This window comes from Lampetra planeri, chromosome 43 (assembly GCF_965212315.1).
Source record: "Lampetra planeri chromosome 43, kcLamPlan1.2.h2, whole genome shotgun sequence".
In the NCBI taxonomy this organism is placed as follows: domain Eukaryota; kingdom Metazoa; phylum Chordata; class Hyperoartia; order Petromyzontiformes; family Petromyzontidae; genus Lampetra; species Lampetra planeri.
Genome location: NC_136149.1, coordinates 905,984 through 928,483, shown reverse-complemented (window position 1 = coordinate 928,483; position 22,500 = coordinate 905,984). Strand labels below are relative to the sequence as shown.

The window sequence follows — 22,500 nt, the reverse complement described above, 5'->3', positions numbered from 1 at the left end:
CACGGGGTTCTCTACAAGAGGTCAGAGGTCACGGGGTTCTACACAAGAGGTCACGGGGTTCTACACAAGAGGTCACGGGGTTCTACACAAGATGTCACGGGGTTCTACACAAGAGGTCACGGGGTTCTACACAAGATGTCACGGGGTTCTCTACAAGAGGTCAGAGGTCACGGGGTTCTACACAAGAGGTCACGGGATTCTACACAAGAGGTCACGGGGTTCTACACAAGATGTCACGGGGTTCTCTACAAGAGGTCACGGGATTCTACACAAGAGGTCACGGGGTTCTACACAAGATATCACGGGGTTCTCTACAAGAGGTCAGAGGTCACGGGGTTCTACACAAGATGTCACGGGGTTCTCTACAAGAGGTCAGAGGTTCTACACAAGAGGTCACGGGGTTCTACACAAGAGGTCACGGGGTTCTCTACAAGAGGTCAGAGGCCCTACACAAGAGGTCACGGGGTTCTATACAAGATGTCACGGGGTTCTCTACAAGAGGTCAGAGGTCACGGGGTTCTACACAAGAGGTCACGGGGTTCTACACAAGAGGTCACGGGGTTCGACCCCGATGCCTGTATATTTGTAGTCTGCATGTCTCTCTCTCCGTGGCCGCGTGGATTTTTCTCCGGGCCCTCCGGTTTTTCCCTCCACATTTAGAAACACGTGTTTAGAGTACTTGGCGGCTATAAATCCCCACATGATAAGCCACTTTCGTCGAGCTATAATTTGTGTCTAGGTCACTTCGGGAAACACAAACTGTACCGAGTGGGACCTTACCAAATACACAGATGGCCATCATACAGGATACCAGGAATATGTAACAAAAAGATGGTGTGCTTTTAGGATTCATAATCATTTACAGCCCTCTGTCAATCCACGACTGGATGAATGCCTCCCAACGCGATGTCGGTCATGGGGGTTTGTTTGACGATATTTCAACGCGCTGGCTAGTGCAGGGTTGATCAAGGAAGGGCGGTCCAGCAATGGTTCAGGTATTACACGCCACCGACGTCTGGAAAACGAGTTCATAATGTACTGCCGCGTTACGCATATCGCACACAAGCAAAGCCATCACAAGCTGCACTCTCTATAAACGGGACTTTATTAAATGCTGTTGCGTGCGCGTGTACTGGAGTGTGCTACAGCACAGATCGGGGTATTTACAACTGATTTTCCACGCAAGGAACACATACTAACACATTCCAAAGTGTTACAAAAATCATTTTAAAACTTTTATCTTAAATTCCCATGTTAAACATCTTTTTTTTGTCATTTTTGTTTTATGCCACATTAGATATACGTTTACGACGTACAGGGTACATAAAAAGATTTATAATCGATATAGCATCAGACAATAGTTTTATGCGCAAAGCTTCATCGGTTGCTGCGTTGCCCAAGAAGCCAGGTGGATCCATCCATTCCAGGATTCCTGTGTAGCTTGAGTGGAGCGGTCAGTCTTATTACAAATGTCTTACATTATTATGCCTCAAGATAGGAAATGAGAAAAGATGCACAGTGTTTGGCAAGCTACTCTAACACACCTCTCCCAACTTGCAATAAAAATAATGAAACAAAATAAAAAATATAAGCAATGACGAAAGAAAAAAGATCCATTTTCTAAACACACGTGCTGGCTATATAATGCATCCTTAAGACTATGGTACACCTGAGGATCTTTTATCTGGATAAAGTACTGTGTTACACGGAACTATTAAAAAAATAAAATAACAGGTTAAAAAGGCAAGAGAGGCAATAAACCTCTCCAAAGCACAACTCTTCTTAATCTCCTTTTCATGTTTTAAATACTCCCAACTTGCTTGCGTTAACACTTGCAAATTCTCTTCTGCTGAGGGTGGGGTTCAAGACGGCTGGGTGGGTGGGTGCTGGAGAGGGAGGCTGGGAGATTGCTTCGACAGCAAGTACTGCACCACACTCAGAATATGGAGACTCCCAAAACCTGTGCGACAAGACACATAGAAAATATATGTATATGTGATGATTAGGTACACAATGCTCACTCCTGCAGGACATCCAACACTGGTGCCCTGAGCATCTAAATATAAAAACGCACCTATGTGCAGCAGTGGTTACACACAATGAGTGTTTTCATTAAATGCAGTACATCGTGTTCATATCGTGCAGGAGTAGAGTGAAACAGTGCATTCATTAACACTGTATTTTTAACTGGGCATTAGTCAGTCACCGAGGCATAACAGTTCTGCTTGTGTAAAGTTTAGCAATCCACCAATATAATTAATTGTCAGAGCTAAGCAGCTGTGGCTTTGGTTAATGATTCTTTGTCATATCTTGCTTATATTGGCAACAACAAAAAAACGTCCCTGCTTTGGATTTCGATCTCACAAACAACTTCGTAAGTGCACGCTATTGGCCATTGCAGGGACAAACGAGGCGCCAGCGAAGTGAATTTGCTACGTACGCTGTCATCCTCCATGACGGAGGCGGGGTCAAAGAAGTCGGGTTTCAGCTCGTTCCTCTCCCGCCGGTTCTTGGAGGCCGGCTGCATGCCGCACACAGCGCGTTCGTCAACACTGGCACATGGCAAAAGCACTTGCAGCAAAACTCGTCAATACGTACCAAGAGCCAACTTGGTACGAACCGTTACAACCTATTCTCCACTATACATGTGAAGCACGCTCTCTCTCTCTGTGTAATGTGGGTAAGAATTGAACATTTGTTTGTAAAGCAACGTGGCTTCGACTGGAAGAGGGAGCCACTGTAGATTACAAGTAACCATAACATACATTCATGCCGATTTTTTAAAAAAGGGATTTGAATTATATTCCATTGTAGTGCGTGTGGAATATTCCACCTCTGCATTATATCGGTGATAAACATATGGAGATTTATCCCCGTCACAGGAATAAAGAATATCGCTTAGGTGCCAGAGATGAGCACCACACAATGGTCTGTGTGTACAACAACAAGGAGGCACTATTTGGCAGCGTAGAATTTGACATTTATGATTCGCTAATATCTTTCAGGAAAGAGCACATGTAATTTTCTGCAATCATCTGAGGCAGCTGTCGTCACTAATAAGGTTTTATGGTTTACCAAGTCGATATCCAGTGTGTCATCGAAGTAGCCCATGTTCTCGTTGAGGTCTTCAAGTCGGCTCTCTGATGACATCATCACGTCCTCCACGATGGGCTCCTCATCATCCTCCATCAAGTTGGGACCACGTGCACTGCGGGATTTCAGTTAAAGCACGTGTAAAATGTCACCCAGAAAGAAAGGGACGGAGAAGCACAGCAGCGGCAACTAAAACGCCATCGTGCGCACGTGGGTTTGCATTTGCGATGTACTGTTGCACAAACAAAATTCGGTGGACGCAAAAAATCTCTCGAGTGTGGGCAGTGTGCTGGGAGTGACGGCGAAGGTACACACACGGGCGGCCGGGCGTTGGGCTTGGCGTAGCTGATGACGGAGCGCTCTCGCCGTTTTCCGTCGTCCACGGTAGCTGGCCGCTGCGGGTCTATCCACGACATCTGCGCGCTGCGCGTGGCATCGTGCAAAGGTAACATTGTGAGTGCGTTGGGTCGGCATTACTGCAGTGATATGCATGATGTTAAAGTAGTTTCGGACAAGAATATTTGCTGCTGAAATGGTATGACGACAGTGACATCACATTCACAGTAGAGTAGCCAACTTAGTTACAATGTGCCATGCTTATACATTTTAGTCCTTGGAGCTGGGTTTGGTATTAGAGAAAAAACTAAGTTTGGTGGATTTTTGCATGAATTGGTTACTCGGCTGAAATATTAACCGAAATTAAGTGGTTTAGCTACAGGTGGCCGAAACCTATATTGAAACCAAGAATCTCTGCTCGACTTGATTAGCATCTCTGGTGCAACCATTTAGATCCCCCTAAGAGACATCCAGCCACAATGGCTTAAGCAGGATGTCAGCGACATCCATTATGAGAAACCTGACCCAGAAACACCGAGCCCCCATTTCCTGAGCAGAGAATCTAATTCGTGTATGGGCTGTGTGTCTTGGGCTGTCAAAAAGTCTTTAAAGTATGTACAAGTGTATCACCATGGCAACCTTATTGATTTCACTCTGACCATTAATAAAGACAATGCAGTGTTGTCACTTGAATGTTGAGACAGCTCCTGACCATGATTTTAATGTCTTTTTATCTGACGATTGAAGCTTCAAACTTGTACGCACGCAGCAAAGCATTACCTGGATAGAAAAGGGATAACTTTGCTTCTCAATTGTACCTTGAAGTCATTCCCTCAAAAGCCGATTTTAACACCAATATATTACAGTTACATTTATTAAAATGTAACTGCATTACATACTGTACTGTTTATATTACTCATAATGAGCCAAGAATGTCTGTCTGTGTGTAACGCGCGTGACGTCACTCCACGTCGACCAGTCCTCCACATGGACCCCCCCTCCCCCCGTCATTAATAATCATGTACAGGTGACGTCACTCCTCATGGATCACCCCCCACCCCCCTCATTAATAATCATACGCAGGGGATGGCACTCCACATCGAACAGCCCCCTCATTAATAATCATGACCAGGTGACGTCCTACAAATGGACCCCCCCCTCATTAATAATCATGAGCGGGTGACGTCACTCCACATGTGGGTGGGGGGGCCACTTCATCCCCCCTCCTCAGCATCAACTCACAACCGTCACTACTAAGGCACACCCCTCACGTCACGCGGTCTCCGTCACGCTGTTGAGACATCGAAGTAAAAAGGACGTCGTGATGAACAAGGGATTATAACGTTAAAATTAAATAAGTCTGTCACCGCGGCCTTACAAATTGCACACTAATGGATGCAATTAATATGACATCACCATCTGCTTTTCGCTTGCAACTTTCAGATTTACTGCAATACACCCGTCCTTGGACGGGCTATAGGCTAGTATTTTATAACGAGCTTAGTAATTGGTTTAGTAAACAATTATTAATTATTCTGAACTTCATGTGCAATTTCACCTTCATTTCTAGTTGTATCTGTTCACATTTGTTACCCACATCTTTTTTTACCACGATGATTTTGAAATCAAACTATGATTTAATCGAGGATTCCATCGCAAACAAGCCCACGTTCCATGTTGTCTTAATGGCTTGTTTTCCAATTCCTGGTGAGATGAAAGTTCCCTCGGGTTGCATATTCCTTTATGGGCCATGCCAAAGGGGGGGCCAGGCCCCCCCCATGCGCATAGTCCCCACCTATGTAGGAGGTAGCCATGCACCCCCCCCCGCCCCACGTGCTGTTCTAACACTCACCCCTGCATGTAGTCCATGTCGGAGCCGTGCTCCGAGCCGTCGTGCTCCTCGGGGTACACGCCAGCGCCGCCCCCCTCCTCCCCGCCCCGCGGCGGGGGCCCCCCCACCTCTCCCCTCAGCGCCGTCGAGGTCATGGCGGGCGGCTGGAAGGTGCCCGGTGTCCGCAGCGTGTCCTCCCGCCCGCCCATCCACGAACCGTCGTTGCTCTCCTCTGTGCAGGCGTGCGCGGCAAAAAAAAACACGATCATTTTATGCGAGAATATTAATAATACTCAAAATAAATCTCGGAAAATCGGGACAGCATTAAAAGCGCCACGCACATATGACCTGCAGCAGCATGAGATGCATGCTTGGACATACAACAGACCGTGCATTACTCAACTTCCCCTCCAAAATATGAACAATGTATAGATGAATAATTCCGTAAATGAGAATTTAACAAAATGTATATCGAATGCGTTCCCTAAATGTATAACTTACATCATAGCAAAATTCTGTATATTGAGTTAACGTTTAATGAGGGATGACTGTAGGATAAATAATCGCCCTTCCAACAATGACCAAGCAGGCAAGGTGTTTTCTACCTGTGGCTGTACGACTGCGACTGCAGCCATTGCCTTGAATTATAATTGAAGTTGTACATTCATTGACATGCATATCACACGATTAATTGTACAAACATCACGCACCCCTCAAAGCATATGGTTCAGGATAGAAATATTACTCATATCAACATTTCAAAACCATCTGCATGCGTGCATACACATTTTTATTGTCTTTTCACCGCAACTCCGCTAAACATGGTTGGCTATGTACAGTGCGAAAGGAGTTCAACATACATACAGACTGGTGCATCTGCCAGTCAGTTTATCCACAATAGCCGGGTCTGTCCCGTCACCTTCTGCCAGCAAGCCCTTCACCAACATTTTAGGTGTCACTCAAATTTTCACCGAGCACAAGCACTGTGGTGATGTCACCAACACCCAGCGATGAATATTGACTGTCTTGCGCGTGTACGTGCGTTCAGCTCTCACCGTCCGTGTGCCGCCGTCTCGCCGGCCCGGCCTTGTCGCGCTTTCCGCGCGCCGACGACGCCTTGCTGCTGGAGCCGCTCACCACGGACATGCGGTCGTCCTCGCCGCCACCCGTGAGCAGAGAGTTGCGGTACGCAATGAGCGGCAGCCACACGTCCTCGCGCCGCTCCACCATCTGGTCCGTCATGAACTTCTCCAGGTACGCGTAGCTGTCGCACGGATGCACAAATGTAATTATTCGCCCTGTATAACCTCGCCACGCTGTCGGGGCAGGTGGCGTTGGTGCATATCTATGAATGTCGTCAGGGCACAAGAGAGTGCCTTGTGGCCAGCACTACGCCTGGCTGCCCGTCTCCCCAGTGGTGATGTTTTGTCGCGCGGTGCCGCTACAAACCCAGTATATACACATGCACACAAAGACAGATGGCAGCTATTAGGCTGGATTCTATACTTAACCATAAGGCAAAACAATCGTGAAGCCACAAGACACATGGGTTGGTGAATGTTATCTGCAAAGTGGATATTTAGTTATTTTGTCAAATGTGAGGGTTTTCTTGGGTCACTCCTATTTCGCCCCACATGATAGAATACTTAAATCAAGATAGAATACTTAAGTTCAGAAAATCATAGGCAGAACCTGTCTGCTTCAAAATCTTCAAATTCAGCGAGGCTTTCCTGGGTAAATATTATTGTGAACGGCTGTTGATCTTTTATTTGCCAAATATCAGTTTCACATTTATGAGTAATCAATGCCATGTAGCCAAATTGATTGTGACAAACTGGTAATATATTGCAGAAGATTAAATCAACGTTACAAAATAATGTGTTTCAGTCAATGACATTGAACTCATCAGTTGATATATCAATTCCTTTATTTACTCAGGAAAACATCAGGGAACCATCAAGGCTCTTTTGAGAAGATTCCTGCTTTTTTAATAACCACACAAGGTGAGCCATGCACAGAATATGCACAGCAGCCAACGACGGTGGCAGTGGCGATGACGATGGCGAGGAGGAGATGTGGGTGGGTCACTTACAGGGTGCGCTTGTCCTGCCGCAGCAGCTTGGACGAGAACTCGCTGAGCACATCGAGGAAGGGGAGGTTGAGCGGCGGGTAGGCTGGTCCGTTTGGGTTTAGGTCCTTGAACGCGTAGTCTATGCCGTCCCTGCAATCAACATGGCAAACCGAGATAGTCGGCAGTGATTCAACAATTCAACACCGCTGGAGACAACTACGATAGCGTGGGAAGATTGAGGAAGAAAGTCTTTTTTAAAAGAAACACATCCACCTGGAGAGGTGGGCGACGTGCCTCAGTAAGCAGTAGAGCAAAGCACATTTATAACAAGTTAACAGTATCGAGTTCAAGTGTTAATTGCCTCATTTGTGTGGATTATAGGATCAGTTGAACCCTAATCGGAATGCTGTGTTCCCATAGTGTACCGACGGATGCCACACACAATGAATTTGGCATTAAATTTACTCCAGGCCCTTCTTTGCGCCGAGATAGATTCAGGTGTCTCGTGAGGCCAGCGTAACAGTTTGGTCACAGCTCGGCACACCAAATTGCCAGGGAAAACCACCCATATACCGCGAGAGCTCTCCGCTGGCTCGGCTACGATATGCCAGTGGTTAAGGGGGTAGAAGAAAAGGTCGCACGGGAGATACGTCTCCGTGTATGTGTGCATACTTGTGCAATGCCGCCACAGCCTCGCGCGTCTTCTGCTGATCGAGACCGAAGGTGAGCGAGAAGCGCCGTGCCAGCTCCTTGACACCGTTGAAAGCTGCCGATGACCGGTCCAGGTTGTGGCCCATCTCTTGGAGCAGCTCGTGAAAGAGCTGTTCACAGAGCAGGGCGATGGGTACGGGGTGGCGTAAGAGGGTACAGAGAATCAATGGCCAGCAGGTAGACTTAACATGTTTCTGTAATAGGATTACTGAACCGATGGTTGTGGTTTTATTCAATCGAGTCGTTTATCGCCTTCAGGCTACATCAGATTGCGCTAAGGTGGTAAATGGAACCACTGCGCCTGTCAACTGAGCAGGAGATACACGCATCCTGAAAAAAAATCTAAAGCTGGATAAGGTAAAACGTATTTATATTCCAATCGATTTTCCTAGCGTGAATAGCAGAGGGTGCATATGGCCCACGACGAATAGGAATTGACTAAGAAGGAGGGAGCACTGTAATGTTGATTCAACATGAAATTCTTACCTGTTGTAGGCTGAGGATGAGCGTTTTGGCACACTGGATTTTGTCATTTTGTCTCGTCTTGCTCAGAGTTTCCTTGATGATATCTCCGTAGTCATTGTAATACTGCACAGGACGGCATGAACAGAGCACATAAATTGAGTGTCATTTGCAGTTTTTTTTTTACTTAAAAACAAGAAATATGTAACAGGATTAACATTTTTAACAACTAGAATTATGCTTGCCAGGTTGTTACGTGGTTACAGCGTTGAAGTCACAGTGTGAAGATGACAAGTTCATATCTCGGCCGGGTGTTGACTCAGTGCATCATCGTTTCAGTCGAATAAATTAATCCAAATTTGTTGGAAAGTCAACAGTGATCATCATACGCAGACTGGCCCTGCAGTTGGAATGTGGAATAAATGGTACTCAGGACCACCAATGGAGATGTCCACCACCCAATGGTTGCTCGAGTATAGTAAAACAAACTTGTAAATATTCTGCTTCCAATGCCTCTGTATATGAAGGTAAATCGCAATTTCTTGATAAGTAACCAAATAACTCTGCAGCTACTAGGCACTACACTCTTGCAGGTATTGAAACGAGATGAGAAAGGCGTGGGACATGCATTCACCTTCATGTAGTGCTTGAAGATGTCCGCGCCTGCAGTCATGTCCACCACGTTGTAGACGATAAGCTTGCAGAAGCCAGCCAGCAAGTTCCTCCGCTTGTGCAGTGCCTCGATTTTGTTTGCCTCATCCTCTTCATCGCCATCTAGGTGGTTTTAAAACACAACCTGCTGTCAATCCACCAGTATCATCATTGGCAACATCATCGCAATGTATGTACGCTGAACTTCTTTTGCACCGTACGTAGCCAACCGTGCTAATCGGAGGTGCGGGGAAGGACAACTAAATACAAAAAAAGTAATGATTGTGCCGAGTGTCTCCCTGTGTTAAGTTTTGGCCGATAAAAAAAAAACATCTCCCAACTTTGTACTGAGGCCTTGAGCTACAGGTCGTGTCAAGAAGTATAGCATGTTATCCGATTAATGTTTAAGCTTTATCGTGGCATGTGCACACTTTTGTCTTCTTACAAGACTAAAGAGGTTAAATGCTGCTCGAAAACATTGGTCGAGAAAGACCATAGGCTGAAGGATCAGAATGTTATTTTATTTTATTAACACTGACAAACAGACCCTTGCCATATTGTGATGTCAAACCAGGAGTCTGCGCTCACAGTGAATGTCACCACAGGTTCTATCAAGAGCCTCGCGTATATAGCAGCAGACGGTGCATCACAAGGCAAGGAACAGATATGAGACACAGCCTGCATACAGCCGTCAGCTCTCGACGCTGCAAGTAGCCAGCGAGTAAGCTGGCACAAACCTATCAAACACGTAAAGGGCTGGGCACATGTCCCACAACGCTGCCGCCAGGGGTAGCCGAATGTTCCTTTCTCCGCTGGCATGTACCCATGCTCTCGTCGTCCTGCTCGATGAAGACGTGGTCCATGACAAAGCTGAGCAGCTCGGCCTGCAACGACGCGTCGGGGTTGTAGACGAGCGGCTGCAGTGCCTCCTGCCCGCCGGACACCATCTGATGGCTGAAGATCATCAGCATGTCGCACAGAAGCGTGAACGCCTGCCGTGCAAGAAGTGGGGGGTCGCGGGGCCGTGGGGAGGTTGGAAAGCAGGGAAGGAGGGGGCGCAGACACGGTAACAATCGTTATAACATCCAGAAGAGTCCGTGCCATTTCACTATTTATGGCCGCAATAGCTGGCCACGGTGAAAAAAACCCATCAAGTGAATGTATGTGCAGGCTGAAACTAAGTAAAAATAATTCGCATATTATGATATCAAAGAGATGAGGCCGTATGTAATTGGAACACAATATCTCGAAAGGTTTCTGTGCGATCCCTCTATTTCTGGACAGCCGGTATATTTTTCAACAAGCATGCAAAAGTTAGTGTTTAAACTATTGGAAATAAAAATATACAAAGTGGGTAGGTTGATTGGAACTGATTGTTTCCAAATCAAATTCTGTGCAATATAATTTGTAAGGTTTTTTTTTTATAATCACTTTGGCACGTTTATATTTTTTACTTAGATAATACATTAAATTAATGGCTTGTATGGAAAATGCAGGTAAGCCACTTTTCCCGTAGTTTCTGGTTGATCCCCCCTACCTGCTCCTTGACTGCCATGTTGACGCTGGTGAGGTAGTGCTGACAAAGCTGGCAGAAAACCTTCACTTGCTTTTTCAGAGTCACAAACTCATCCTGGAAAACAATACACAGAAACGCACTTGTCAATACGGCAAGGCCTTGGACACATTCGGGAGGTTTCGATTTAAAGCTTTGCAAGGATTCATCTTCTTGGTTATTTACCGAAAGAACCAAGAACATTCGGGAGGGTTCTGTTTTTTTAAAATGTGCGCGAAAATAGAATTTGCAAATGTAGATACAATGTTTTTACGGGAAAAGGGTTCCCATGTAAGACTGATCATATGGGAAAAATTAAAATGTTTAATAACATTAATCCAGTATAGTACACATATATAACATCCACATACTAAAATTAAATGTATAATACAAATGGATAAACACAAATAATACAAGATATAATTTAAAAACATCACTAAATTACTGTAAATTTGGAAGTTTTATTTGCCTTATATGATGATGGGGTTGTGATAATGATGTTGATGTTATTGGAGAGAAAGTCAGAATGAGGACTACTTTTTGAGCTAAATTCATCACTTTTTTCTGCCTTTTACCCTGTCTCTCACTTCCTCCACTCACCTGACGCTTAGACACCACAATAAACACACCACAAATAAGGCTCATTTAGTACAAAAGTAAGAGCTTCAGCATGCAGATGGTGGCACAACTGATACAATGGCTTGGGTGCGTACACAGGGACCAAAATCCACTCATGCGCTGCACAAGTACCCCTCTCCCCCATGACGTGACGTTGCCAAATAATACATCGTCCAAGGGAAAAGGCGCAAAAGTTAAACTGGTATACAAATATAAAACTGCAAAGAATCTAATTTTGCAAAAGAAAAATCTACGAATTAAGGTTTTACTGGACAGCCCAGAGAACAAGCCAGATATGAAGGGTTTAAACTAATATTTAAGAGTACAACTTCAGTTTGCATCAACTATGATGCAGTACAGGTGAGGCATTAATAACAAGGATGCTATCTGCGTTGATAAGTTATGGTTACAAAAATCATTACACAAAACTTCAGGACATGTGTTTTGAAATTAAAAGCCTTTCCAATGAGTCAGTGGCTCAGCAAACACGGACTTAACATTATTTTGAGAAGTAGCAATAATGTAGATTGAAAATGAGTTGAATGAACAGATGAATGAACAAAATTAAATGCATAATCTTTCACAGTGGAAAGGTTTTACACCGTAATAGTAGAGGTCAAGAGGCTATCAACGCGAATGACACGAATTCCACCATACCTAACCATGGCTTTCTTCTTCTTCTACTAAATCCCACAGCTGCTGCAAAATCAACACCCAACCCCGAAGGTCGACTATTCCACCATCTGGATTTAGGTCTTGAATTTGGTCATCGACCATTGCGTACCGAATCCAAAGCCTCTCTCGGAAACTTTCCTTACTCCATCCTGCGCATGTGCTTCACTAATCACAAACCTCCTCTTCAAGATTATATCGACAGTATTTCCTTTTCATTTAAAGCTTCATAACACACAGGAGAAAGGCAATATCCAGAAGTGTTGTTGGCATCAAGGGAGCAACTAGAGACACGTATTGTGCTCAATCTTAACTCGACAAACTAACCTTTGTAGGCGTGCCTTCCGAGAGCTTGGCCAGCTGCCACAGGATGATATAGTGCGGGCACTGAAGTGCTTGTACGACCACCTGCAGCAGGAAACAACAAAGCACGCACCAGTGCAGTGTAACGAGAAACACGACAGTCTGGAGACGGACGGAGATCGCGGGTCGATCAAAAGCAGGTGGTCTAAGATTGAACAAGAGTCGATACTGAAAATACAAGTCTTCAATAACATTTGAAATTAATGTCATAGCCAATTCCACATGTGTTAATAAGGTTAAGTGTGCTAGAGGCCAATCACCGGACTTTAACGAAGCGAGGCGAGTTGGTGCTGTGAAGGAAGATGAAAAATGAAACTTGTCGTCACTAACATTGTTTTATTACAAAAATAGAGGGCAATGGTACATGTTCAATTATTATAAGGCAGTGTTCGTGAAGGTGGTGAGGATTGTGTTAAACGCATTTATACACCACTGCCTACGCAATCAATACGTGTTTAAATCGACAACAGAAGCCACAGCTCTCATCTTGTAAAAACACACTGAAAGGTACATGTTCCAGACTATCCAACATGAGTTTGAAACTTTGGTGTTGAGAGTGTTAAAAGTAAAGACCATGAGTGTAATTACGGCACTCTTGCGATGTCACTGTGAGGCCATATCACAAGTTTTAAAACATCAATAACATGGAACACTGCGATGGGAGGATCCAACCCGAACTTTGAAGATTATTTCTCATAAACGGAGCTTTAAACTCATCAGACAACCCGGGAACAGCCTTTGTTTTCATTGGTTGCACCTTATTTTATGCGACATTATCATTGCGTTGTGATGAGTAATTGGCTGGACTGTGTCACAGACGCATACATACCTGTTCAGGGATATCTCCACTCTCAATTCCTGTCCTCAGGAGCTTATAGCAGCTCCCAAAGAGGTCCCAGCGAGTCAGGTCGTGCGCGCTACCAAGTGCAAGAGGAGTCAGAATAAATTCATGCAACTTGCATAAAGACCAACAAATGGCAATTTAAATAGAGCATTGGACCCATTTTGTTTAATATGTTAATAACGCAGGAAAAGAGAGTCTGCATTTCCATTATATTTTTCCTTTGACAGACTAAGAAGCGGAGCCGTCACACAGTTGCCAGGCTGAAATGAGAAAATACTACTATTGAATACATTTAACCAAAAGTAGACTTTTAAAAAGAAAACTGCTCCTTCAAGAACATTTTTCAGAAATGTTTAATTAAGTGTGAGACAGCCGAGGCAGTAGTGGATTAGAACCACGGTTAATTAAAAAAAATCAAATAGTTTCCTGCTCAAATGCGAGTACGGCAACATCATTTAGAGCCCTGTAACATTCGTGGATGTTCCCACATTCTTAGGGCAGGGGCAGCGCACTCAACAGGAAAGCTCCCCCGACTTCCTACAAAGCGGTATTCATTTTATTAACCACAAACAAATGAAGGGCTGAGTAAACTCGCTCCTCATCCAACAATTTAACGCGCAATTATCGGATTGGGAGCTGACAAAAACCTGGCAGGATATGCTATGAATACTAGTATTACGACAGCTCGCCAGCACCAGTATCAACAGCCAACAAGTTTGATTGGTTCCGCTTTAATGAGTGCTTAGACTCCATCTGCAATCTGGCTGCTGATTAGAACTATTTGGTATCAGGATGTTGAGCCAAAGTGTCACGCAGTTTAAGCATTGCCGTCTGCAACGACCCACTTGTGAAAGGCTGTTATTCTCTTCAGCGTCGCCTGGATGCTGTAGATCTCTTCATCGTCCGGTTCTTCGCCCTGTGGAGAATGCAAGTACAGACCCACTGTTGATCCGCTGCTGGAAGAAGGTTTCCCCCCATACCGTGTGGGTCACAGGAGTTTATTGTCCATACTTTCCCACCCTGGTCAGTGCAGGTTGAAGGTAAATAGCATAGAGGTACAGTACGACAAAGTCTTTTTCTGCACTGCCCTGTGCCACATATTCCTACAGCCTTCAGTAGTGACTTGTGCTTGGTGGTCTCCCGACAAAGCACTATCCAGGCTCAATCCTAATTTGCTACCAAGATCTGACCCAGATCAGATGCTTTCAGAGTGATTTTGGTCATACAGCGTACAGAATGGGTGGGTGCTACATTCACAAAAACGTGTTTTATTTATCTGTTAAAAATAAACATTTCAGGCTTGGCTAAGAGGCCAAGTAAACGCTCCGCAACTACAAGGCATCCCATCGCTCGTTTAAAATGGACCCACCTCCTGCACGATGTCGTCCACGAGGTGGTTGAACTTGTCCACCTGCTGGTCAATGAGCTGCGAGAGGGCGATGTCCACGCGGTTGTGGATGGCGAACTCCTCGCTGCAGAGCGCCTGGAAGGTCTTGCTGCACGTCTCCAGCACGTCGGCCTCCACGTGCTTCTCCACAATCTCGTGCACCTGCTTCAGCAGCGCTTCCAAGTGCTGCAATCAGATGGGAGGCATTGCAGATGTGGGATGCAATGTGCGCACAGCTCTCGTGCAGAAGTTACTGAAGCAAACAGTACGATGGAACATTTTTCCGGAAGAATTTTGGTCACGTATTTTCGACTTGTATTTTAAAGCCTAGCCTCCCGTGTGTAAGGAATTTTATTCTGAGTACAGAGTATGTGAAAAGTGGTTATTCATGCAATACTCGGGTTCATTAGTATTAACATTTGAAAATATGTACATCATAAACCCCTCTGTGCAGAACGAGATTTTATAAAAACAAGCCATTGAAATGTTTTCATATGCACACTGACCTTTTCCAACCTCCCTGTGCTGTAGATCTCGAGGTCAAAATACTGCGGGATCTGTAGTAGATTTGTTACTTTCTCTGCGTCGACGGCGTACTGCGGAAGAGGTTGTTCGACAAACGTTAGGTTTTTGTCATATAATAACCAAGGTTATGCAACTATGCATTTATATCCTGAAGGTCGTAGATATGGGTTGACCATCAATGAGAAGTATACAAACATGTCAGAAAGTCTGGGACGCAGCCTGGGTACATATGTGCGATGGAAGAACTATTTGTTTGCCTGACTGCATCCTTCCTACATCAGCTCGGCGGCGTAGGCGAGTGCGAGTCACCTTGGCGAGCAGCTGTGGAAGAACAACAATGAAGTGCTCCGTCAGCTTTGTGCGGTCGTCCAATTGCGTCTTCTTCTCTTTTGCCGTCAGGATCTGAAAATTTCACATGCAAAAATAATTCAGTTTCTTAAAAAAACACACAAATTCCAGAACAAAACGCTTAAGATCTTTGCAATGCATTAATACCTGCATTTTGGTCATTTCGCTCACAAATGACACCGACTGAAAATATTATGTATGTAAATGCCGTATCAACATGTCGTAAAACCCCAACTAAACCATGTACAATGCACTGCAGTGTTCATGTCGACTGAGCCTTTGCAACCCATCATCCCACTATGCCACCTTGCTGACATGGCACCCACAAAGACGCTTATTCAAAAACACAGCCATGGACGTAGCCAGGGAACTGACATGCAGCAAGGCTGGCGCGACACACCCACCAGACGTCCACTCACCCGTTTTGTGGTTCCTCGCCCAACGGGTGGGTGGCACTCCACCGCTTGCCGAATGGTACACAGCAAGATCTCTATCAGAGCGCTCTCCTGTCTCTCGGTCAAGGCTGGTGAAGAAATAATGGAAGATGGCAAAACCAGACACGGTCAGGGCACAAGTGAAGACTCAAAAGTGGGGAAACAAAGGAAACCATGTCTAAATAGCCTCAATAACCACCATCATTAGCAGCAGGAACACAATCATCATCTCTTTTAATGTTTATTAAGATGCACATAAATCACGTACGAGTGGGGGAACCACGGTTTACATTACAGAAATTGGCTACAACTCATGCAAAGTGGTCTACTCTTGCCAGCAGATGCATTTGATTATCGTTGTACCTCAAACAACATCCCTTCTTCATTGGTTACACAAGTCATGACCTATACCTGTGGTCAAAACATGAATCTCTTTGAAGCCTCCAACATCATTTGCCATACAGAAAGCAGCACTCTGAAAACATGTTGCAGTGTTACCATCAGAAGATCTATATTAAAAACCACAGAATATTTGTAATCTTTCATCTCACTACATTTGCGAGCCAATCGGGTAAGGTGGGTGGGTTCGCACAGGATTCCACTTCAGCTGTGTGTGGCTGGGTCCATAACCCAGAAAATAATTTCACACCCAGCACACCACCTCCAATATACCTCTGGTTATGCATGCATGTTGAACTTATTTTGCACCGTACGTAGCCAATCGTGCTAATCAGAGGTGTGTTATGGCTGTGGCTACTAATCACGTGTCACATCCCGGTCTACCGGCGACCCAGAAAATATTCAATGAGAAGTGAAGCTCTGGGTGTCCACTGATGTGTATTCTCTTGGCCTCACCTTCTTCCCCTTGCGTGGGCTCTGCAAGGAGCAGCTCCGTCATGCCTTCCCAGTCCTTGAGCAGCTCGGCAGCGCAATCCCACAGGCTGTCCACCAGGTAGGCGGCATGGTCGTGCAACTGAGGCGGTGGAGAGGCACTATGGTCAGAATGTCATCGACATCGCCAAACACAGGTTCAATCCCCTTATCTGGTCACTCTTAATGAACTCTGTAAGTGCGCTGGGAGTTGAGGTTAGAGGCTCACGATGCTGCCAAGAGCCGGATCCAATAATGTTTGTGTTTGGATTTAAATGTTTTAAGCCAGTCCACTGCATACAACTGCAGTTCACACTGGTTGAAGTTAAAGCTCCTGCTATTTTCTGACACGGAGTGTGAATAACTACAAAAGCAGGGGCAATGCAAAAGAAATAGAATGGAATAAGAAATATATCATGCCACATTGATATTATGTAATAAAACAGCAACTACAAGACGTATGTATTATACTTGTTGACCGATGATAGATCACCAAGTCTTAAGACTGTTTTTTAGGAGGGGTCTGTCAAGTGTTTCGCAGTCGGGGGCGATGTTGCCATGTGTAATCCTTGCGAGTATTTTGCAGGTAACTTTTAGCATTGGCGTGTATGGCGAACTCCAGTTATATTGTATGTTTTTTTACTATTCGAGGAAACCCGAGTACTTGGGGATAAACCCCATGTAGAACACAAAAAGGTGCCCGAGTCAGGAATAAAACCCAGAATATTCCTGCTGCGAGGTACCAGTGTTACAACTGTGCCACCCTGCACATTCACAGACATAGCACCGACAGCGCGTATAGACTTATAGAACCATTTTAGAGTCGTCGGATGTCAGGACAATCCTTTATGCCCCCACACATAGTTTGGTTGATATCCGCTGATATTTACATATTATATTTTGCCTATAATAGAATGTTTTTTTTATCTTCCCATATGCAGAGTGGCTGTGAATGTGCTCTTTATTAGAACTTGCGTGTGGAGGTGGCTTCATGGTCCGTGTTATAACACAACTATGATGCCAACGTAGAATCCAGGTTTCAGCCACCCACGATTCAACTGGGTTCTCAGGTGTCGTGAGATAATGGTTAAAGACCAGTCATCAATAACTTCAGTCATCGTAATCAATAATTACGTTTGCTTTGATACTTAGCTTGGCATTTTTCCAGCTTTGATAATTGAAACTTTCTGTTATATTAGAATGCCACAATACTCTTCGCAGGGCATAATAAAAGGTGTGTCAATTTGCATGGATAACTGAAGTGACTTCACAAGTGGTTCTGAAATATTATCTTCTGAGAAAATCCTGTTATAGTTGCATAGGAAATATTGATTTGACTACGATGCTAATACAGCACGCATATAAAAAACTATGAGAAGAAAACTATTTTCTTTGCTGGCAAAGCGCACCTCGCTTTCAAGGAAGAAAAAGACGAGGGTTTTGATGAGGTTGCCGTTTGGACTCCTCCGCCCTCTTCTCTTGGCCAGCGCCTCCTCTGCCTCTGGGTCGTGCCTGCTGAACAGCCTGCACAGACACACACATGCACGCACACACACACACGCGTGTGGTTCCCCATGGGCAGATTCCATGGCTCAGATCAGGTCCTTTACTTGCCAATGGCTACCAGAGGTGGAAAACTTGGTGGTGTGTATCGAATGTGTGGAAGCTGCTGATCACGTGTGCATGGGATAGGCACCAACGTTACAATCAAACAGTGTATCAATTCGCCCTTATTTTGCCTAAATGAGCAAATTGGTACCACTAAATCTTGACTTAAAGCTTTCGTGACTGCAATAATTCATATTCTTTGGGTCTTTCGGTAAAATCACGTAGATAGAAAACAAAAAATAAAAAACTTTCAATAATAAAAAAAATGGAAAATAATAAAAGCAAAAACTCACAACGTTTCGGCCGCTTATGTTGCGATCAAAACATCGTGGTTTTTATTTTATGCAATTTATTACATATTTATTTTTATTTAATTTGACTATTTCAATTTTTTAAATGGTTTTTTGCTTTTATTATTTTCAATTTATTAATTTAATTGTATTTCTTTTTCTATCTAAACGTGGAAACAAAAACAACTGTTTATTTAAGGATCTGTGGATGGGGCCGGGGTTGGGTGGACCCTGCTAAGGGTGCCCTCTGCTGGCAGACAGACGATTGCAGAAAAGTGCTGACACCTGCTGGTCTCCTGTAGGCAATGCCACATCTCGCCTCGCGCACACCGTCAATACCAGCAGGCACTGCGCGCTGGGGCTTAACAGTGATCGGAGAGGGGGCAGTGGTGTGTAACAATGTTGGACCGTGTTTTGTGTGCTCTTCTTAATTGTCCCCCGATGCAGAAGATAGCCGCATCTGCCGTATTACGTTATGATACGGTTATAGGCAGGCAATTTTTTGTGAAGGAGATTGAAACTGGCGGATTTGTCTGTGGGTTTTACGATGAAGTGCTTGTTCAGGGACATTGGCATCGTCCCAGGGTGCTCTCTCCAACGAGCCTCGGGATCCCAGGCGGTGCGCTTTGAGGGCTTGTGTTCAGAACAAAAGTAGGTTGTGGTACATTAAGCTAGGATACTAATGCATAATATAAAGAGGCATTGCATCCCTATGATCATTATGCCTTCTTATTGGCAAACACCACTTGCTCATACTCATGCAAAAGAGTGCCATTGCAAATAGTAGGAAGATTACACTTTCTGCGAATTATTGAATATTTGTTCGACACGCAAAATACATTTCCATTCTCTCAGGCACATGAATCCATCAAGGCTGCAACTGACGACACGCCACTGACAATGTGTGCTCGACATATGAGAAAAAAATGGCAATTTGTAAATAAGGCAGACAATTGGTGGTTATTTTTTATTACGCGATTATATATTTGAAACTTATTTAATAGGAGTCGGAATCCCATCGAGATTCAACACTCATGGGTATATTTTATCTCGTCACTGCCCCCCCACCCCACCGTCCAACCAACGAGCTGCTCCATACAACCCAACGGCATATGGCTATGGTTTAAACAGGCTACTGCAAACGGTAAAGTTGATAAACAGCACCATGCCGGATATGCTCAATTCTCAAGAGCCAATCGGCATAAATTAATTATTTGCTTTTGACCTCGTTCGCATTAACTACACAAGCCTTCAAATGACACCCGTTTTGTTGAAATTGGTCGAGCAGTAACGGTAAGGCCCCTGAGGAATCATCTACATATTCCCCTGTACAGCAGCAATGACGCACGCGGTCCCATTGTGTACCTGGTAGTTCAAAGCAATGTGCTTGGAAGTTCGCGTCTTTATGTGAACGGTAGCTGGTACGCGAGTGCACGTGGGTAATGCGTCGTGCTGTCAAGGGCCCTTACTTGCGGTGGAGGAACTCTCCAGCTGCGACAGCGACAGGCCTGTGGGCCGAGTAGACGAGGTGGTACACATTCTCACAATCCTCGTTCGAAAGCACCTCCTCGCTGCTTGTCCTGCAGGCAAGGCCGGGGGGGGGGGGGGGGGAGTGGTATATACGTCTCAGCTGAAACAGGGGTAATTCCTCGTACATCTCTCATTGTAACAAATTATGAGCAAACAGGAATTGGCCTGGTGGTTTAGCGAGCTCATGCCATGTCTAAGCACCGAGCTGGGGGCCCGATAATAAATATTCTCCCAAAACATTTATTACCCCGGAAAGAAATCTTAATTCCCCTTCTGAATATTTGTACTACTCTTTTTTTAAACAAAGTAATCCTCACCATAAACCCCCAGCCCTAACTAAAACAAACGTTTGCTGCTCGAAACAAAGATTCTTTCCCTGGGGGAATGAGCGCCAATGGCGTCATTAATATCCTGCATTCCAATCAGGGTTTCAGCCACCAATGATTAAAGCAGGTTCCCCAAGTCTCGTGAGTTAATGGTCTTAGAACTTGTCAACTCCGAGGACCAAAACTGTTTCTGGTGAAGAACACCTCTTTAGAATGAATTGCGATCAGATGTCCCCCCCATGCCCACCTTAGGACAGATAAGAGGTGAATGAAGGAAGAACATATCTATTTTTTTCAACAATCTGTCCAGAAGTTGGGTTAATTCACTGCTTTCTGTAACAGCTCCAAATGGAAATCTGTGTCATGACCAGGCACTGATATGCGCAACTGGAATTGTAAGAATTTTTTTTTATTTACACAACAGTGTAATGAATGAAGCCACCATTATCGCAAACCATTTAAAACTTTCACACCACAGTTCCACCGTTTTCTCCAGTTATTTATTACCTCAATTTCCAGGCTCCGAATGCAACTTCTTTGTCACCTATCTCTCAAAGGTTACAGCCTAAGATACGGCAGGATGCAGGTGTGACTCACTGTAGGATAAGGGTGAGGAGCTTGATTGCCTGCACGGCGACATCGTACTCTTTGTCGAGTGTCATCGACACTATCCGGTCCTGCGTGGCAAAAAAAACAATAGATTCACTTGATGGCTTTACAATGCAGTTGTTTAGAGTAAAAAAAAATGCATTCAGTTTCTATGTAATGAAAAGCAAGACCAAACCAAGCTTCCTTTCAATCTCTTGCTCAACATCTTTCTTTCATTGTTTATTATTTCCACGGTGGCATATGCAAAGTAAGGGGCGTGTAGATACCTTGAACCGGTTGGTGAAAAGCTCCAGTTTTGCTGTGAGCTCCTTGCTGCTGTAGAGGCCCTGCAGGGTGGTGAGGCACTTCAGTCGCACCTCTCCTTGCTGCAATACACACACGCACACACGCACACACGCACACACGCACACACGCACGCACACACACACGCACGCACGCACACACACACGCCTCAGCCATCACACTATAGCTACAAACTGTGCTCCTTTCACTCACGCTTCCCACCTATTAAGAGATGGAGTGCTCATTAGAACTGACAATTTGCTAGGAATCCCATAAATAATACACAAGTGTCTGTTATACGTATGGATCATATTTAAAAAACAGAAAGGACAGAATTGCTTCTAGTCACCATTAATAAAAAAAAAACTACAGTTCCTTGGGCACATCAGCAGATTCAGAATACTTGGATTCAGAACATCGCGGACTCAATGGGCTTAAACTACAAGCAGCTGACCCGGGAGGTTAAGGATCAAGCAAGGCGGAGGAATATTTGAGCTGCCAACACGGTGCCACAAGGACCTCATTAGACCAGTCGTGGGAGATGGGTAGATTGTGTGTTCACAAGGACACCAGCAAGAGCTGTCTTCCATGGCACAATTGTCCCATAAGCCATGCTTGAAGCTCTGGACCCACAGGGTTTCAGGCAGAGGGCTGCCTGAGAATACCCTCAACCCTGGCCTCAAACCAAGGTGTGCCCAAAAACAGGGAGGACATTTTTCTCCTCGGCTACACAAAAGCAGAGCACTGAAAATTAATGAAAACTGAAAACATGAAATGCACAGATCGAGTACATGTGCTTGTGTTGTACTTTGAGCAATGAATCAATTTTTTTTGTAAAATTTCATCAAAACATACCATGTATTTTGGCAATAAAAAATATAAAATGCATTATTCGAATGGCTTGCTTTACAATTAATAAATTAGCACTTCATAATAGAATATATTAACCATTATATTAAAGCAGTACTTTAACACTTGTATGGTAATTAATGTACATTTATAACATATTTTACATCACAGTGCTGTATATCATTATTTAATTATATGCTGCTCATGTAAAATATGTTGCAAAGGTGTAAATCCCCAC

At 44.6% G+C, this 22,500-nt stretch overlaps 1 protein-coding gene across 1 annotated transcript in view; it reads right to left on the bottom strand.

Moving 5' to 3' along the window:
- Window positions 1-1,087: 1,087 nt before the first annotated feature.
- LOC144732545 (cohesin subunit SA-2-like) overlaps window positions 1,088-22,500 on the bottom strand; it is a 45,827-nt gene continuing 24,414 nt past the window's right edge. The window contains exons 11-34 of the mRNA XM_078613970.1: window positions 21,398-21,496; window positions 21,120-21,199; window positions 20,136-20,246; window positions 18,178-18,292; window positions 16,754-16,871; window positions 15,884-15,987; window positions 15,426-15,518; window positions 15,098-15,187; window positions 14,574-14,777; window positions 14,050-14,120; window positions 13,190-13,277; window positions 12,325-12,405; window positions 10,693-10,785; window positions 9,979-10,147; window positions 9,139-9,278; window positions 8,529-8,630; window positions 8,004-8,152; window positions 7,353-7,481; window positions 6,316-6,524; window positions 5,282-5,492; window positions 3,409-3,516; window positions 3,076-3,208; window positions 2,441-2,521; window positions 1,088-1,960 (exon numbers count right to left, since the gene is read on the bottom strand). Coding sequence (XP_078470096.1) covers window positions 1,937-1,960; window positions 2,441-2,521; window positions 3,076-3,208; window positions 3,409-3,516; window positions 5,282-5,492; window positions 6,316-6,524; window positions 7,353-7,481; window positions 8,004-8,152; window positions 8,529-8,630; window positions 9,139-9,278; window positions 9,979-10,147; window positions 10,693-10,785; window positions 12,325-12,405; window positions 13,190-13,277; window positions 14,050-14,120; window positions 14,574-14,777; window positions 15,098-15,187; window positions 15,426-15,518; window positions 15,884-15,987; window positions 16,754-16,871; window positions 18,178-18,292; window positions 20,136-20,246; window positions 21,120-21,199; window positions 21,398-21,496 — 2,802 coding nt within the window. The 3' untranslated portion in view covers window positions 1,088-1,936. The remainder of the gene's footprint in view (window positions 1,961-2,440; window positions 2,522-3,075; window positions 3,209-3,408; window positions 3,517-5,281; window positions 5,493-6,315; window positions 6,525-7,352; window positions 7,482-8,003; window positions 8,153-8,528; window positions 8,631-9,138; window positions 9,279-9,978; window positions 10,148-10,692; window positions 10,786-12,324; window positions 12,406-13,189; window positions 13,278-14,049; window positions 14,121-14,573; window positions 14,778-15,097; window positions 15,188-15,425; window positions 15,519-15,883; window positions 15,988-16,753; window positions 16,872-18,177; window positions 18,293-20,135; window positions 20,247-21,119; window positions 21,200-21,397; window positions 21,497-22,500) is intronic.